This window comes from Echinops telfairi, unplaced genomic scaffold (assembly GCF_000313985.2).
Source record: "Echinops telfairi isolate 266 unplaced genomic scaffold, ASM31398v2 ScPeMD7_2;HRSCAF=8, whole genome shotgun sequence".
NCBI lineage: Eukaryota > Metazoa > Chordata > Mammalia > Afrosoricida > Tenrecidae > Echinops > Echinops telfairi.
In genome coordinates, this window is record NW_022103898.1 from 4,318,348 (window position 1) to 4,336,298 (window position 17,951).

Here is a 17,951-nt window from a genome sequence, read left to right on the forward strand (position 1 = left end):
CAGTGTGAAATTCAACTCTAATTCAGGTGACAAACTGGTTCAACAAGTGCCGCACATCCTGCCTGTGACCTGACCCCTCGGCAGGAGCCGGAATCACACCCCGGAGCAGCCTGCCTGCCTGGCTCTGGCTGAGACCCCCTGACCAGGCTGTTCAGCTCACGAAGAATCAGAGGGATCCCATAGGGCATGGACCATGTTGGGGACAACAATGTTGGGGACGGGGGAAGATGACAAGCTCGCGCCATGGGCTGCTTCCTCCCTGCCGTCTGCTGTGCACGGCTGGGGTGTGAAGGAAACACAAGGTAACAGAATGGAACAGGAAGGTGCTGTGAAGGGCTCCTTGGGACCTGGGGCAGCCAGCAGCTTCCTTGGCAGACAGGCACCCATCGCCCCTTCAGCTTGGGGGGGCCTCGCACCCCTTGGCGAAGGTCTCCACCGCAGACACGTGCAGCCGCTCCCTCGGGGTCAGTGGCTGGGCCTGAGAATTCTCCACCATCGTCTTCAGGTTCCGGGCCAGCTCTGGGTCCAGCTGCACAGAGGTGCCAGTGCCGATCAGCAAGAGGCCGTTGGAGATGACCTGGCCCATGGCTGGCAGCCAGGTGGGAAACAGCTGGTGACTGCGGGTGACCCTCTTCCAAGAGCCCAGCACGTCCCTCCAGTCATCAAGCACGCAGAGGGAGCAGACACGCAGAGGCAGTCCCCCACCCCTACCCCAGTATCTACTCAGACATCAGTGCTCCCCAGAGGTCCATGCAGTCCAGGATCCTGCTTCTGGGTTCCCAGCCCCCACCTCCGCTCCCAGGGGTCAGGGGGAGGGGCGGCCTGGAGGCTCTCATTTGGGTCTCTATCACTAGCCAGTGTTGTCACCGGATGGGCACTGGGCCTGGCAGGGGTCCCCAGTGGCTGCTGTGTGGGGTGGAGCCCCCTGTAGTCTTCCTGCAGGTGTGCAGGGACCAGGGCAAGGTGCATGTTAGGATTTGGACCTCAGCTGCTAGCCCAGGACCCAGCTTCTGACCTGAGGCTTGGGGCCTGCTTCCCCACGTGAGCTACCACTCCCCACCCCCCCATCCCAGGCTCCTTCTGTCCACTGCCCTTACTAGCCCCCTGCCCTCTGCAGTGGACTGTTGAGGAAGGGTCCCTGTTTCCCTGTCCTCCCTCATCAATCAGCCCTGCTCCCAGGCTCAGCGCCTTGCCCCGTGCTGGTGCTACCAAGCTGTGCCAAATGAACTGGGCTGCCCTCTCCAGGCCCACTGCTCCCCTGGTGGCCTCCCCCCTCCCCCCATCTGGCCAGGCTGCCAGCTTGACCGGGAACAAGAGCAGGCCCAGGTGCTGACCCAGGAGAGCCTTTACTCACCGAAGGTCGGGTCTGCTGCTTTGAGCTTTTCCAGGCTGCCCTGCAGGCCACCGAGACTCTTGTCATTGGTCCACTTGACATACTGGGGGGACAGGTCAAGCACAGCTGTCCTCCAGGAGCGCCATCGCTTCTGCCAACTAAACCTACACTCGGCTTCCTTTCCAGAACAGAGTCTTGTCTGGACTCGGACCCCAAAAGTGCATAACCTGGTCCCCGTCACAGCTTACGACAGAAGAATGCGTGCATGTGTGGCTGTTATCAGGTGCCCTCTGACCCCTAGCGACCCCGTGCACAACCGAACCGAACACTGTCTCGTCCAGAGTCGTCCTCACTCTTGTTAAAACGGAAGCTGAGTCGTTCGTGTTGCTTGGACCCACAGTGGAGCCCTGGTGGCACTGTAGTTACCCATTGGGCTGCAACCTGCATGGTTGGCAGTTCGAAACCACCAACAGCTCCCCAGGAGAAAAATGGGGCTTTCTACTCCTGTAACCAGTTACAGTCTGTGAACCTGACAGGGGGTACTGTGGTCAGCCTGGGCCCCATAGCAGGGCGAGCTGGATCCACAAACCATTCCTTCTTGCTTGGGATGAAGCCGAATTTCCAAAGAATGAAACCTCAGAAGGGAGGTGGCCTGTTACACAAGGCCAGTCCTACGGGGTCCTTGAAACCGGGGACAGGGCAGGGACCACAGTGGGGGCAGTCCTATGTGTTATGGGCTGAATGGTGTGACCCCTAAAGACATGCTGAAGTCCTAACTCCTGGCTCCAGGAAATGTGGTCTCCCTTGTAAATCAGGCCTTTGGAGAAGGGACCCGTCAATGTGAGGTCCTGCCGAGGCTGAGCTGGGTCCTGATCCCATGTCGTGGTGTGTTTTTAAGGGGGGAGAACAGACACGGGAATGAACTCATTGAGGCAGGGGACGACCTTGTCTCAAGATGCATCTGCAAGCTGAGGAAGACGAAAACGGCCAAGAAGCTCCTGGAGCTACCAGGAACTGGAAGACACAACGAAGTCCCTCCCCCAGAGCTCACAGGGAGCGTGGCCCTGCGAGATCCCGGGGCCCCAGCCCCCAGCCTCCAGAATGGAGGAGAAGAGTCACAGATTGGGGGTCCCCCCACAGTATATGGCATTTTCAAAGCAGCAGTCCTTGGAAGAAGAGGCTTTTGAGAGATCGAAACTGAAATGCATTGGCATTGGGGCCGGGGACCCTGGAGGACAGGGGAGAACTGGCCCAGCGGGTTTCTAAGACTGTAGGGAGTGGCGGCGGCCACTGAAAACCCTTTGGACTGCAGTTCCTCTCGGCAACGCACGGGGCTTCCTGAGTCAGAATTCGCTCCACAGGGACGGCTTCTGTGTGGTGCACAGACCAGGAATGGCCAGTTCGCTTTCCTGAGTGTCGCTACAGTATCTTTTCAATGAACTAGCGTAGAATTAAAAACTTCTAAAGAACGATACAAATAAATGAAGACCACCTTCCACAAAAATTACAATATAATCGCCTATCTTGCTATGCCTTGATTTTTGATGCACATTATTATCTCTACAGATCTATCTAGATAAGATAGGCTGGATGAACAGTCTGGAGGAGAAAACAACAGGACCAATGGCTCCGGGGGACACTGGAGAGGGGGAGGCGGGGTAAGGAAGTGGTGCTGACCAACCCAGGGACAGGGGAGCAACAAGTGATCCAAAAACAGTGGCAAGGAGGGTGTGAGAGGCCTGGTAGGGATTCAGCAAAGGCAATGTAACAAGAAAAATTACTGTAACCCAAATGAAGGCTGAGCATGATAGTGGGACAAAAGGAAAGTAAAAGGAAATAGAGGAAAGAACTAGGTGACAAAGGGTATTTGTAGATGTCTAAATACTGGCATGTACATATGTAAATACATTTATATAGGAGGGTGGGGAAATAGATCTAAGTGCATATATTTATAGGTTTAGTATTAAGGCAGCAGATGGGCATTGGACCTCTACTCAAGTACTTACTCAATGCAAGAACACATTGTTCTATTAAATTGGCATTCCAGGATGCACACCTTCCCTACACAATTGCTGAAGGAAAATGTGTGCATAAGCAAATGTGGTGAAGAAAGCTGATGGTGCCCGGCTATCAAAAGATATAGTGCCTGGGATCTTAAAGGCTTGAAGATAAACAAGCGGCCATCTAGCTGAGAAGCATCAACGCCCACATGGAAGAAGCACACCAGCCTGTCTGACCACCAGGTGTAGAAGGGACCAGTTATCAGACATCAAAGAACAAAAAATTATATCAGTGGGTGCCCACCTTCCCAATACTATCACTGAAGACAAATGGGTACACAGAAAATGTGGTGAAGAAAGCTGATGGTGCTCGGCTATCAAAAGATATAGTATCTGGGGTCTTAAAGGCTTGAAGATAAACAAGCAGTCGTCTAGCTCAGAAGCAACAAAGCCCACATGGAAGAAGCACACCAGCCTGTGTGGCCACAAGCTGTGGAATGGATCGGGTATCAAGCATCAAAGAACAAAAAATCATATAATTGTAAACTAGGGTGAGTGCAGAGTGGACACTCAAAGCCCATCGGTAGGCAACTGGACACCCCTTTACTGAAGGGTTGTGGGGAGGAGATGAGCCAGACAGGGTGCAGGGTAGCAACGATGAAATATATAACTTTCCTCTAGTTCTTAAATGCTTCCTCCCCCCCACTATCATGATCCCAATTCCACCTTACAAATCTGGCTAAACCAGAGAATGCACATCGGTACAGATAGCAACTGGAAACACAGGGAAGCCAGGACAGATGACCCCTTCAGGACCAGTGGTGAGAGGGGCGATGCCTGGAGGTTCCTCTTCCTCGGGCTTCTTCTTTTTAATTGTAGTCCGGGAGGAAGCTGATGGGGCAAGTCCGCTTCCCATTCCACAATGACAGGCTTTCTGCTCCGTGGCATTGGCCACAATGGAACTTCATTCTGCCCTTTCATCCCTGGGTCCCCCCTTTCCATTCCTCTGACCTTTGTTTGGGGCCACTGCTGTCCTTGACCTCACGTGGCAGCCTGCACTGAGGAGCTCCTCTGGGTGTTATTCGTCTGTCTATGGTTTAGTCAGGAGCCCTGGTGGCATAGTGGTTATATGTTGGGCTGTTGGCTGCAAGGTCAGCAGTTCGACACCACCAGTCGCTCCTTAGGAGAAAGACAGTGCTTTCTACTCCTATAAACAGTGAGAGTCTCAGAAACTCACAGGGGCAGTTCTACCCTGTCTTGCAGGGTTGCTATGAGTGAGGGGTTTTTTTTCTTCTGTTTTTTTAATTGTTTGGCTGAAAATGGATCCCTGGGGGATGGTTCAGCTTCATGTTTGAAGGAAGTCTAAAGGCTACAGGAGAGTCTACCAGTCCCTTATCAGACCAGGAAGTATGGTCTATTTGATGATTTTGAATTTTGTTCTATATTTTTTCCCCCTTCCTCTCCCTCCAGGACCCACTATTGTGATTCCGGTCAGAGCCGTTGGTACTGCAGCAGGGTACCTTCTCGGTCTTCTGGTCTCCAGAGAGTAGAGGCTACGGGTCAAGTGGTCTCTGGGCCCTTTAGACCAACTGCTTTATGTGAGTGTTTTCTTTTCTTCCTTCTTCTTTGCACCACAGGTGGCACCTTAGATGGTCTCTCGGAAGCTTCTACGATGCCAGTCGCTACTCACCCTTAAAGTAAGATGCAGAACATTGCCTTTGCAGACGATGTTATGCCAGCCAACTAGTCCCCTGAGACTCCAGTCCTAAGTCCCTGAGCCCAATGAGTCATTTGCTCAAGATGCTTGGTGACGGCTAAGAAGTTTTCAGACCTCTGCTCCTGGCAGGCTTTACAATATCGGCGATGTAGTTACAGCCCAAAAGATACCTACGTAGAAATATTCTACATACAAATTTATAAGGGTATATCCCATCCACCCTCCCACATCTGTTTCAGCTTGCATGCCTACAAGTGCAGGGTCATGTATGAACAGCACACACCTTGGTTGTGTTTGACTAAGCGCACCTCCCGGGTTTTCCTTTGCCATTGGTCGTCTTGTGCTGTCTCCCCACCCCCACCCCTTATTTATTTATCTTTTTGGTGGGGAGCACGGTTGCCACTGAGGGGCAAGGAGAGAGATGAGGACCCTCAATGAGATGGCTTGGCACAGTGGCTGCCACAATGGGTGCAAACCCAGGATCTCTCGTGAGGCTGGCGCAGGACCAGCCAGTGTTTTGTTCTGTTGTGCGTACGGTCGCTGTGGGTCAGAACGGGCTCGATGGCATCTAACAACAGCTGCCACTGAACGGGCTCAGCTCCGTGTCACCAAACGATTCGTTGTGGTCAAGCAGGCGGTGTCTGACTCCCAGAGACCCTGCGGGATTGGGAAGAACTGCCCCATGGGTTTCCGAGGTTGGAATCTCTCCAGAAACAGATCGCCGCAGCTTTCTCCCCAAGAAGCGGCTGGTAAGCTAAACTGCCGGCTCTCAGTCGCCAAGGGCTGAACCCCTGTGCTGGCAGGGCTGCTTGTCACAAACCAGGGGCTCCGTAAAGATCACCCAGGGCCACTGCTTCTGTGGGCTGGCGTACCTGAGTCAGCGTGGCATCATACAGTCTGCAGGCCTCGTTGCTTGGAGTGGAGAGGGGGAGTCCGGCATCCTTCCAGGCCTGCAGGGATGAACATAAGCAAGACAAACATGCAGCCTGGCTCCTGGTGGGCTTTCCCAACGTGTCCCTGGTGTCAGGGACCGTCCAGTTGCTTCTAGCCCATATATAATGACCCTCTGTCCAGCAGAGGTAAACACTGCCTGGCCCTGGCCCTGGCCCTGGCTCTGTGCCTTTCAATAGGACTAGAGCCAACCCCAGCCCATAGTGTCTGCACCTCCCACACCTCCAGGTGCCTAATGGTTGTACAGGTGTGACTACCAGTTCCTCAGGCCTGCAGGGCGGATCTGGGACCCCAGTGAGTCCACTCTACCCTCTGCAGAATGGGGCTCATCACCTGGAGTGAGGGGACTAAAAGTCTGCTCAGGCAAAGCCCTTCAGGAGCTGTGTGTGTCTTGTTTGATGCCTGGGACCCTTCCCCACAGTGAGGAAGTCTAGGAGGAGGAAGGGCAGGAGGAAGCTGGCCTTGCCCTGGATACTACCTAACTCCCCAGCCTCACCCCCTTAGCTGTCCGCTTGGGCTGGGACCTTGCCAGGATTGCTCAATGCAATGGCGCTTTGGCACCCTGTCAGACGCCAGCTGGGATGGGTGCAGTGAGTGGCTGCAGTGCCCATGGGCAAGTGCCCTGACCACCTGAATTCCCTGTTCCTCATCTACAAAATGGGCGCAGCGTGGGTAGCTGGTGCTGCTGGGCACCAGGACCGTCGCACACTCTGTCAGGCAGTGTTGCTGACCGCAGTTTTCAGAGGCACCCCTGAATGCCAAGCCTACCCCCACCCCCACCCCCAGGCCCAGTCCCTTCCGCGTCTGCTGGCAGGGACGACGCGCACGCTGAGCGAATGCCCGAGCCCCGCCGCGCACCCCAGCCAAGTCCCCGGCTGGCACGCCAGGTCTGACCCCACGGATCGATCACACGCCTGGCCGCAGAGCCGAGAAGCCTCGCGTACCTGACAGTCCCGCAGAGACGCGGGCAGGGCCATGGCGCAGGCAGCTCCCCTCGTCCTGGTGGGCGGGCTCCTAGGCAGCCTTCAGGAGGGGGTGCCTGGGGCGTGGCAGCCGCGGGCTCGCTCACTGGCTGGGCTTCCACCAACCGCGTGGCCCTGGCCACAGGCCCGCCCCGAACCAGCGACAGGGACCTAAGCAGGAAGCCAAACCTGCAGGTTGGGGGGCCTGGGGTGTGCGCACGGCCTCATGGGGGTGCTCCCGACCCTCTGCGGGGTCTTGACATCCCACCCTAGCCCCATCTTGCAGGAAGCATGCTAAGTTAAGAGTTCCTAGGGAGGACGGGGTCACTGGTCGCTTTAATTTCTACGTGTCCACGCTACACATACATGTAGAGCACATTTGGGGGGACTATCTCACCACTGGCTTTACTGTGTTGTCCTGTCGGTTCCCTGGGATCCCCTCCACCCCCCTCAACTCCCCGCCTTCCCACTGTCTCATGTTACTTCCCCACTGCGTAATCAAGTTCACCCTCCTAACAGGAGCCCTGCCATCAGCCTGGAACCAGGGATCTATCTACTCTAGTCAGGCCGGCTCTTCCCAACCGAACTGCCCTCTCCACGCTCCACCCTCCAGGCTGGAGAAGGTTCATGGGAGCAAAGGCAGTGGGTTCAAGGCAGGATCCATCCCGTCCATATTTTAAATGCTGCCATGTTGTTCATCAAAGAATGGCTATTCCCCCATTAATCTTAATGTTTTTAATTGCATCCAAATAGTAGGTGTCTTACAGAGGAGTCAAAAACTCTATAAAACGTTTAGAAGAAAACGTGAGGCTTCATCTTCATGCCCCTGCATTTGGCAAAGGATTCTTGGAAAGGACTCCCAGAACATAGTGACCCAGGAGGAGCGGGTCACCCAGCCTTGGTCAGAATGAGGCGTCTTTGTGCATCAGGGGTGCCATCCAGAGTTGAGGGAAAGCCGACCTAGCGGGAGCAAATTCTGGGAATGTGAGACCCCTGGAACACCCGGAGAAATTCGGAAAGCTTGCACCTTCTCAGAAAGAAAAGGTCCAGTGAAGAAAGCCAGGCCGCAAATCTCACTTATTAACTTAAAAATGGAACCGGTGTTTCTCCACAGGAAGCTAGAGATGGCTGACCAACTCAGGAAAAGTTGCTCAACAGCACTGTTCTTAAGAGCCGTGGAGTGTGTTCCAACTCCCAGCAATGCTGCTAGAAGGTACCGCGCCCGCCCCCCACCAAAAAAAAAACCCGGATTGCCCCCAAAGTTATGTATTTAATTTAATTTTTTTAAAACAAAACAACCTTATCACCTTTCAAAGTACTCTCCGTTACACTTGTCAACTCTGCAATCCCATTCTTGGAAACATGTTTCAAACTCATCTGTTGGGATGGCTGAAAGTACCTTTCTGATTTCTTTTCACCCCTTCTACATCATCAAATCGCTATCCTTTCATGTCCCTCTTCATTCGTGGAAACAAAAATAAGTCGGGAGGAGTGAGGTCAGGTGAGGAAGGGGTGTGGGGCAAGAGAAGCATGCTGTTCTTTGCCAAAATCAAGCGCACTGATGGCTGCGTGAGCAGGTACATAGTTCTGGTGGCAAAACCAGTACCCTATCTGCCACAAATCCAGTCTTTTTTTATATCACACCTTGTTATGCAATTTTTTAAGAACCTCTAAATAGAAAGCTTGATTAACAATCTGACCTGGTGGAACTAGCTCCAAATGCACTATCCCCCTCACCTAAAAAAAACCAACCCAAATAATTATGGTTTGGATTTTTTATTTCACTTGGCCAGTTTTGGGGGGTGAGGTGTCTGCATCTTCCACTGGCTGGATTGATGGTTCCTTTCAGGCACTTTGGAGCTGTTCTTTCAAAGAACGACCTGTTTCCTGGTCAGTCAGAACCAGAGGCAAAATTTCACAATGGCCCTTCTCATTCCCAAATCTTACATTCAAATCTGCTGAACCACGCACCAAAATAGTCCAGATAACTTCCCCATCTCTTCAATGGAGCTTTGTTGATCTTTGATCACAAAAGTGGACAGATATTGTAGACATTTTCATTCGCTCAAGTAGTTGATAGATGTCCAGAATGAGGTTGGTCATCAATTGACATTTCACCTTTTTTGAAATGAGAAAAGCACTTGTACACTTGAGTTTTTCCCACAGCGCTATACTTATAGGCTGTGTTCAACATCACAAGAGTTTCTGCAGCATGTTTTCCAAGCAGGAAACATAATTTCACAGCTGCACGCTGTTCTCTTAAATTGGCCATCACAAAAAAAACGAGGTTCAAAGGAAACTGATTTTATGAAAAAATTCACTGTTACCAGAGAGAAACTTCCCAGGAGACACCACTGGGAGCATGAATTCGGAGCAAGTTGCTCCATGCTACCCCAGGAGGGCAAATGGGAATGACCAAAGCTATGCCAGGCAGAAGAGAATGATTTTTTTCTTGTTCACTTCAACTAGCTCAGGAGAAACCACATGTGGTTCTTTATTTTTGCCGGTATCATTGCTAAACCGGTCAACCGGCTACGACTGTCTTGCTGCTTAGCAGTGTTGCTCAGCACTCTTCTTTGTAATATTATGTTCTTTAACGCCAATCGCAAAGAGCACATTGAGTTAAAAGAGTTATACCACATCAGATTAATGATGATTGCAATCAAAAGCACCTTAACTACCGTCCCCGTACAATTATTGCTAAGTTTTCTGTTCACCTATTCTCAGAAGAAACCTACTGAAATGACTGTAGATGAAGGAGCTCCGCAAAAGCATCATCCTGTAGTGTCAGAAGGAGGAGGATTTTGGGATGAACATTTGGTAAAGTGGTATGCTTATGAGACCACTAACACGGAGACCAGACAGGCGGAAAAGCTCGCATCTAGTGGCAGTCCTGAACTTCAGGAGGCTCCTGGGAAGACAACCTCCAAAATAAATCACCAGCTTGAGGTGGAAAAAAACAAGGCCCCTCAGTCCTACAAGAAAAATACCAATTCTAACAACAACAGAAACGCTAATGCGAAAGATAATCAAGATGTGTGCTCTGAAGAGCCCCCTTCCCAAGAGCAACCTAAGCCTAAGACCAGGATTCTTCTACCTCAATGGTGTGTTTACATAGCATGGTTCTTGGTCCTTGCCATTTGTAGCACATCGTCATTCCTTCTTGTATTTTATGGATTGACTTATGGCTATTACATGTCAATAAAATGGCTCTACACATGCAAAAAATGGCTCTAAACACAGTGGATTTTTCCCTTTTTTCAGTCAATTTTTCTAGTGCAGACAACTAAAATTTTACTCTGGACAAGCATCAGAACACATAAGCCCAAGTACTGTAAAAGGCTTCCATGGACAGTGAAACACAGGCAGCATCTCCACATCATATGCCTCAGGTGCTCTAGGAGGCCTGACAAAACCCCCATCCTAAATTGTCATCTGAGTACGGTGTTGACCCAGAAGACACAAACAACTATTCTAGCTTTTGGAAAGATGTTGGAAAGCAGGCTGTCAGCATGAATCCCAATGTGTTTACCTATAAACCACAAGAAAAGAATTGGCCGTATCATTCCTATGGACTGCCACATACCTATGGTTCAGGGGGATATGCCTTCTATTTCTTTCCAGACCAGCAGCAGTTTAATTCCACGTTGAGGCTGAAAGAGCTCCAAGGAAATCATTGGCTCGATGAGAAGACGTGGGCCGTGATTTTGGAACTTACGACTTTCAATCCAGATGTGAATCTCTTCTGTTGTGTTTCCATCATCTTTGAGGTCTCTCGGTTAGGAGTTGTAAACTCAAGTGCATCGGTACACTCTTTCTCACTTTCTGACCTTAACTGGAACAGGTCCGCGGAAATCTACTTGTACCTGGCCGTTCTCATATTTTTCTTAGCTTATATTATTGATGAAGCCTATATCATTGTGCAAGAAAGAGCCTCCTATGTGAGAAGTGTATATAATTTACTCAACTTTGTTTTAAAATGCATATTTACTGTTCTGATTGTGTTCTTTCTCAGGAAACTCCTCTTGACCACTGACATCATTCTGTTTTACTTGTCGAGCCCTCAGAATTTCATTCCATTTCATGCCATTGCTCAAGTAGATCACGTTGTGAGGATACTTTTGGGTTTCCTGGTTTTTCTGACCATCTTGAAAACCCTCAGGTATTCCAGAGTCTTCTATGATGTGCGACTGGCACAGAGGGCCATCCAAATTGCTCTTCCTGGCATCACCCATATGGCCTTTGTGGTGTCAGTTTATTTCTTTGTATACATGGCTTTTGGCTACCTGGTATTTGGCCAGCATGAATGGAACTACAGTAACTTGATTCATGGCACACAGACAGTATTGTCTTACTGTGTCTCAGCTTTTCAGAACACCAAATTCTCTAGTAACAGGGTCCTCGGTGTTCTATTCCTCGCATCTTTTATGCTCATCATGAGCTGCATTTTGGTCAACTTGTTTCGGGCTGTGATTCTGTCGGCCTATGAGGAGATGAAGCAGCCTGTCTATGAGGAGCCATCAGATGAAGCAGAAGCAATGACCTATTTGTGTCATAAACTAAGAATGCTGTTTCGTTTCCTGACCTGCCAACCCAGGACCAAAGAGGAACCCGACTTTGTCACTGACATGTTGTATGGGCAACCAGAGAAGAAGACTCGTCAGTACCTGGGGCTGAAGACCAGACTCGTTAATGGGAAGAAAGTGGCTTACATTGTTGTTTGAGCAATGAGACTGTCAAGAGCCTCTAGGAAGACACCTCACAGGCAGACCCAGGTTCAGTTGGAGGGGTTCAGGCATATATAGTGGCCATCTCCTGATTTTCACCCATGCCCTTCCTAATGCACACCTTCTTCATTTCATAGTATCCCCACACTTGGCCTCTCTTCTCAAGCATGTGAAAGAAATATATTGAACTTGAATGTAATGTCGGGAAGAGGAGGATCACAGTATTCAATTTCAGGACTGAATTCCCTTTATCACCTAATTTGTAACTCCCAGGAGAGAGGCAATGTTTTCTTATTCGGAGTTTGCAGCAGTGGAGAGGCATTGGAGACACTTGCTCTAGAACCAGATTTGAGGGAGAGAACCAAAGACTCCCTAAGCCTGGGGCAACATTCTCCTGCAGCTTCTATGCTCAGTCCAGCCTTGAATGGACATGCTGACTGCTTGACAACAGAATGCTGGGCTCCTCGGCCTTGCTTGGAGTTTCCAGTGCAGACCAAGGTTACTGAGCCTCTTCTCCATCTTCCTCTCCCTCCTATTTCAGTTAGGTCAGGACTATAGGGGCCATATGAGAACTTTACAGTATTTATTTATCCTCTTGCTTAGGAGTAGGGTGATGAGAGCTTATGGGAAGTGAATCAAACAGCTGAAGCTTCCCTCCACTCTTCAAGGATTTCAAATTTAATACATTTTCTGACTAAAAGACATGGCTTTTGTCGAACAACAAAAAGGTGTATGTGTGTGTAGGTTCACATTGAATCTTTTGTATTCACTGACTATAGTGATACTAAGGTGCAAGATTTGGGATGAGTATTTATGAAGGATAAAATGGTATTTATCATTTAAGAGCATCAAGGGGAACCTGCTTTTATAGTGTCATTCCGCAGTGTGCTTATGTATCCTTAGAACCTTAAGCTTGATCTGCATTAAATGTGGTTTCTTCTGTGAAAGTCTGAGATTAGCAGTGATTCCTGGGGTGGGGGTGGGGGAGCATTCATATATGGCTTCTGCCCTCAGTGTCCAAAGCTCAGGCTACATCTGGTGGGCAGACACTTCTGGGCAAGGGTCACTGTGCTCTATCACAGTCCTGTGTCCGCACCACACTGGCACAGTCTGCTCTGCCAACCTAGTCACAGACACACACACCCGCTCCACCACCCCCGTTGCAGTCCCAGGGAAGTGAGCGTCGGAGCGCGTCGACAGAAGGCCAAGACCGCGTGCTCACGCAAGAGCCAAGTCTCCCTTCAGCCAGCATCTCTAGGGTTCCCTTAGGACCTCCTGAGACAAAGCGAGCAGAAAAACGCAAAGGCGTGGAACCAGCACAAAGCCCCTCCCCACGCCCCGCCTTTCAGGACCGGGTGGTTTGCTGTAAAGGGGCGTGGCCATCAAGGGAGCCCCGCCCCCCCTGCTAGTGCCTCAGTGACCGGTTGCCTAGGCACCCAAGGACCTGGGGAGGAAACCCACTCCGCGCATGCACCTGAGACGAGCCCACCCGCTTAGCAATGACGAAGCTCCGCCCATCAAGGGGCTCTGGGTGAACCAATCGGCGGCAAAGCACCGCCCCTTGTCCGCTGCGCATGTGCCCAAAGAAACCACCTTGTCTTGCAGAATTCAGGTGAGTGCTTGGCTCCTGCCTGCGTGTTTGAGTTCGCTCGTGCGTGCGAGCGTTTTCTTGGGACCCCTCACCGGTCTGGCGCTCAGCCCCTGAGGGGCGTCGTGGGGCCCTGGCCATCAGTGGGTGAGGCCTCGCGGCTGGGGCGGCCGCGCGTGTGGAGGTGGGGGAGACCGGGCCACAGTCGCCGTCTCTGCGGAGCCCCGGCACCCGGTGTGCGAGGGCCGGAGGGGGCCGGCCTCCTGGTGAAGGCCCGCGCGTGCAGCAGGACACAGGCCCCGCAGAAAACGCCCAGCAGCCTCAGGGAGGACTGGGGCCAGCATCGTACAGCTGCGGAGTCGGATTGAGGTTCCACGTGACTACTTGGTTTTCATAGAAAATGCTATCAAACTGATGATGGCAACATAAGTACAAATGTGCTTGACACGTGGATGATTGTATGGATTGTGATGAGATGTAAGAGCCCCCAATAAAAGTATTTAATTAACAAATAGATTTTCTTTTACTTTGAGCCCAAGTGGGAGGAACCGTAATAGTCTTTATAGGTAACAAAAGAGACACCAAATCTCAGATTTAAGGAAAACATTAATCCTTAAATAGAGGAAACACACTGACATGTCCCGATGAGGGAGACCTTTACCTTGAGGATGTGATGGTGTCCAAGGATTTGCAATCACACAGCTACTTAAATAAGACATGGAACACAGAATGCTCACAAACTCCTGACCGACCGCTGACCAATACATGGCCTTACAGGTGGCACTGCAGACGTGGGACAGCACCATGACGTTGTTAGGTGCTGTCCAGGTGGTTTAGACTCACAGCGACCCCATGTACGACAGAAGGACACATGGCCTGGTCCTGCATCATCCTCACAATTGTGTTGGAGCCCAATGTTGCAGCCACTCCATCCATCTCCTTGATGGGTTTTCTGTTTTTATCACTGACCCTTTCCCACGCAGAATGTCCTCCTCAAGGAACTGGTTTCTCCTGCTAACATATCCAAAGAACCTGGTGTAAATAGAGTCTGGGCAGCCTGGGTTCTAAGGAGCATTCTGGCAGTACTTCCTCCAAGACAGATTAGCTTGTTCTGGCAGTCCCTGGTACTTTGAACATGCTTTTCCAGCACCATGATTCCGAAGCATGGATTCTTCTGTCTTCTTTATTCAGGGTTCAACTTGAACATACACATGAGGTGATTGACAATCCCATGGCTTGATTCAGGTGCCCCTTAGGGGCCAAATTAGGACATGTACATTATGTTAGAAGGGCATTCAAGATTGCCTTGGGCCTTCTGGCAGTCTGGGCATGACTACTGAGACCCCCCCAGAAAGTGATCACCTTCAAGAAGACACCCAGGTGAGCCCCTGAGAAACTGTTGCCCCCTGGGCTAGCTAAAGAGGCATGGAGGTAATCTATCCAATTCAATATTTCTGAGGGTCAGACTTAGGATGATTTCCGTGCTTGGTTAATGTGCAGAAGGAATTCAGTAGAATCGTCCTCCTTGTGAGCCTTGGTTCCCTCCACATCCCATCAGCACCACCACCACCAATCTACACTGCGCTTGATGTCCTACCAACCCTGTTGATCCCATGACCCTGCTGTCCCTGATCTTGCAACATGGACAACTTCTCTCCATCTGCTCTTGCCACCCAGCTGTTTCAGTGGAGCCCCCACACCTGCCCCAACTATACCTGTCCCCAAGACTACCCTTCCGCCTCTGAGATGAGCACCGCCCGCGCTAGTCACGCGCGCTGCAGCCGTTGAGCCGACTTCGGCCCTCTCCCACGCTCTCTGTCCCTCTGCGGGCTCCACATGAGGCCAGGGCCCGCGCTGCTGCTCCTGGGGCTGTCCCTGGGCCAAGGCTGCCTCCGGATGACCTCGGTTCCAGGCGGGGTCCAGGCTGCAGACCCGGAACCACTCACATGGCGGTCAGAGGGCCCGCCCAGTGTCCTTGTGCCTGGTGAGCGAGGCCAGGTCCCCCCTAGCTCGGACTTCAGAGGGCCTGGCATCCGCACCCATCTCTGCCTGCGGTTCCACCCTGAGCGCCAGCCACAGCCTGAGCATCCTGAGACCGGGGGGCGCCATGGGGGCTGTGTCCCGCGGCCACTACCTGGGTCTGCACGCCCTGCTCCGTGCCCGCGACGGGGCCGCCGCGCCCAGCCACCTGCACCTGCTGCTGACTGCGCCCAAATGCCACCTGTTGCTGGCCTGATTCCCACCTCTGCAGCGCCCTCCGCGCCACCCGCGCTGAACCTTCCTGTTGCTGCTGCTCCGGCCCTGCCCCGCGGAGACCAGGCGCCCCCGCTCCCTGGCCCAACTCACCTGGCCCGCCGGGGCCGGGGCCAGGGCCGGGCCCCACAGGGGCTTCATGGCCGAAACCAAGGGCCCCAGAGACAGCGGCCCCAAGCAGTGATTTTAGAAAAAGTGAATTCGCACCCACGCAAAGCCAGGGAGCCCTCTGTGTTGTCCCCTCTGCTAGGTTGTACTTCACATGTAACTATCGAGAGGGACAGCGGCACAGAACCCGTGAAGCTTAGCAGGACGGAAGACAACACCATCAACGCCTCCATGGTCTTCTCCTGCCCAACTGCCGAGTCTTCGAAGCAGTGGTGGGAAATCTTCAAGGTGTCACGGCGAAAGAAGGTGCCCAACTGGGCAAAACCTTTGTACATACCACAGATCCAGATGGGAAACTCAACATCTCTATTTATCCCTAAGAACACTTTAATGTGGGGGCTGTATGTGCTGAGATTCAGGTTGTTGATCACCACGAAAATAAAAAGTTTACCTATCATTGACACCAATGATCACATCTACATCGAGGTCTACAGAAGGCCCCTGAAAGCCATCATCCTTGGGGCTTCCGATTTTACACTGAAATTCACCGATGAGCTGGTTCTGAATGGTGAACAATCTAAAGACCTAGAGGATGACAACCCACAGGAGGGACTCCATTTTCTTTGGTACTGCACCACAAATCCACAAAACTACATCAAAAGCTACATCAACATATCAAGTAACCAGACTTGTCATCCAGGGCAGACTGACCTGCATTGGACTTGGGCCACAGGCCCAGTACTGAAAACAGCACCAGAAATGCTTAAAGGGGACGCTGAGTATTTTTTCCGAATGGTGGTAGAGAAAAAAGACAGGATAGCATTTGCTGATAGAAGTGTGCGTGTGCTCCCAGGACCGACACCCATAGCAGGAATTGAATGTCTGGAAAATTGTGGCCAGCTTTTAATGATATCCGATCGATTTTCTTTGTTTTTAAATTGTACCAATTGTGGCAGCAACTGGATGAACAGGTATACATGGTCAGTTGAGTCAGCGGATGGAAGAGACGTAGCGTTTAACTGGGAGGAACAGACAGTAACTGGGCGACATGGTAGTTATTTGTCTACGAAAACTTACGCTTTTCTGATGTTTCCAGAAAAGCATAATTGGATTTCTCTGACACTGGACACGTGGAGTGGTGTGAGCTTGAACTTTAGGTACAGCTTTATTGTTAACCACCCCCCTGTATTCGGAACATGCGAAATTAGCCCACTGAAAGGAATTACATTTGTTACTAAATTTGTCGTCAGCTGTCATGGCTATAGGGATAGGAATATGCCTCTGACATATAAAGTCATAGTTTCTGATCTGTACAATCTTGGTGAAATAAGTACTTTAGAAGACAATACGTTGGGGGCCATCTTGTACTTGGGGACTCAGCCTAGTACACCCTCTTTCTATCTCCCAGTTGGGATCATGGCCAATCAGTTTGACGTGAAGCTCTATGTCCAAGTTTATGATACCCTGGGATCTTTTTCCCAGGTAACTTTGCATGCCACGGTGCAGCCCCCTACGAATCAGCAGGCACCCAGCACCGTGATTCAGCAGTTACTCAATGATACCAAAGGAACCGGTTCATTGCTTTTGACTTTGCTTCAGAAGCAGGAATTTTTATCTGCAGGTTACCTAATGCATACAGTAGCTTCCGTTTTGAATAACCTGAGAAATGACAGAACTCTCACAGGTGACAAAAACAGGCTCCGAAATCACCTTGTCAACCAGACCTTCCGTCTTCCTCTGACAACTTTGCCAGAAATTAACCAGGTCGTCACCATTATTACTGAATTAACCCAGAAAATTTCTGAGCTCACCCAAGTTGCTCAGAGACTGGCCATTGTGAGGATATGGCAAGCAACCGAAGCACTCCAGGCGTATCAACAAAACGATAAAAATTTCCGCTCTGAGCAAATAGAGATCGTGAGTTCTGGGATCTTTACCGTTTTGTCTAAGATCCTGATGCAGATTACTCCTCACCAAGTTGTTCAAGATCCTTTCTATACCATGGAAGCTCTAACAGACACAATGCTGGGTATTAAAGTGCCGGGCAGTATAGCCACCGCCCTGAGTATCTCCAACTTGAATATCCATGTAAATAAAGTTGAGTTGCGGGATGCTCACAGGGTCTACACCAATGAGCCACACTGCCAAAATTGTTTGTACCCAGCACTGAAGGCCCACAGTGTTCCTGATTTGCTTCCCAGTGCTCCAATCTCGACGATGTTTTGTGAGTTTGCCGATGACCCCTTTCCTTGGTTAACTTACAGTGGACAGATTTCAGACCAGGTGATTGGATACCGAATGACAGGAACCAA

The 17,951-nt window shown here is 51.1% G+C and overlaps 2 protein-coding genes across 5 annotated transcripts in view; one reads left to right on the forward strand and one right to left on the reverse strand.

The window, feature by feature from the left end:
• TTC38 (tetratricopeptide repeat domain 38) overlaps positions 1–7,016 on the reverse strand; it is a 26,952-nt gene extending 19,936 nt beyond the window's left edge. The window contains exons 1-4 of one of the 4 annotated variants that reach the window (XM_004700219.2): positions 6,946–7,016; positions 5,923–6,000; positions 1,355–1,436; positions 417–588 (exon numbers count right to left, since the gene is read on the reverse strand). In XM_004700219.2, the coding sequence (XP_004700276.1) occupies positions 417–588; positions 1,355–1,436; positions 5,923–6,000; positions 6,946–6,978 (365 nt within the window). In that variant the 5' untranslated portion in view covers positions 6,979–7,016. Of the gene's footprint in view, positions 1–416; positions 589–1,354; positions 1,437–4,853; positions 5,025–5,922; positions 6,004–6,945 lie in introns of those variants that run through there. The other 3 variants (XM_045289547.1, XM_045289543.1, XM_045289551.1) reach the window with 3 other exon arrangements.
• Positions 7,017–8,493: 1,477 nt separating this feature from the next.
• LOC123521738 (polycystic kidney disease and receptor for egg jelly-related protein-like) overlaps positions 8,494–17,951 on the forward strand; it is a 13,601-nt gene continuing 4,143 nt past the window's right edge. The window contains exons 1-2 of the mRNA XM_045290706.1: positions 8,494–8,540; positions 11,024–11,125. Coding sequence (XP_045146641.1) covers positions 8,494–8,540; positions 11,024–11,125 — 149 coding nt within the window. The remainder of the gene's footprint in view (positions 8,541–11,023; positions 11,126–17,951) is intronic.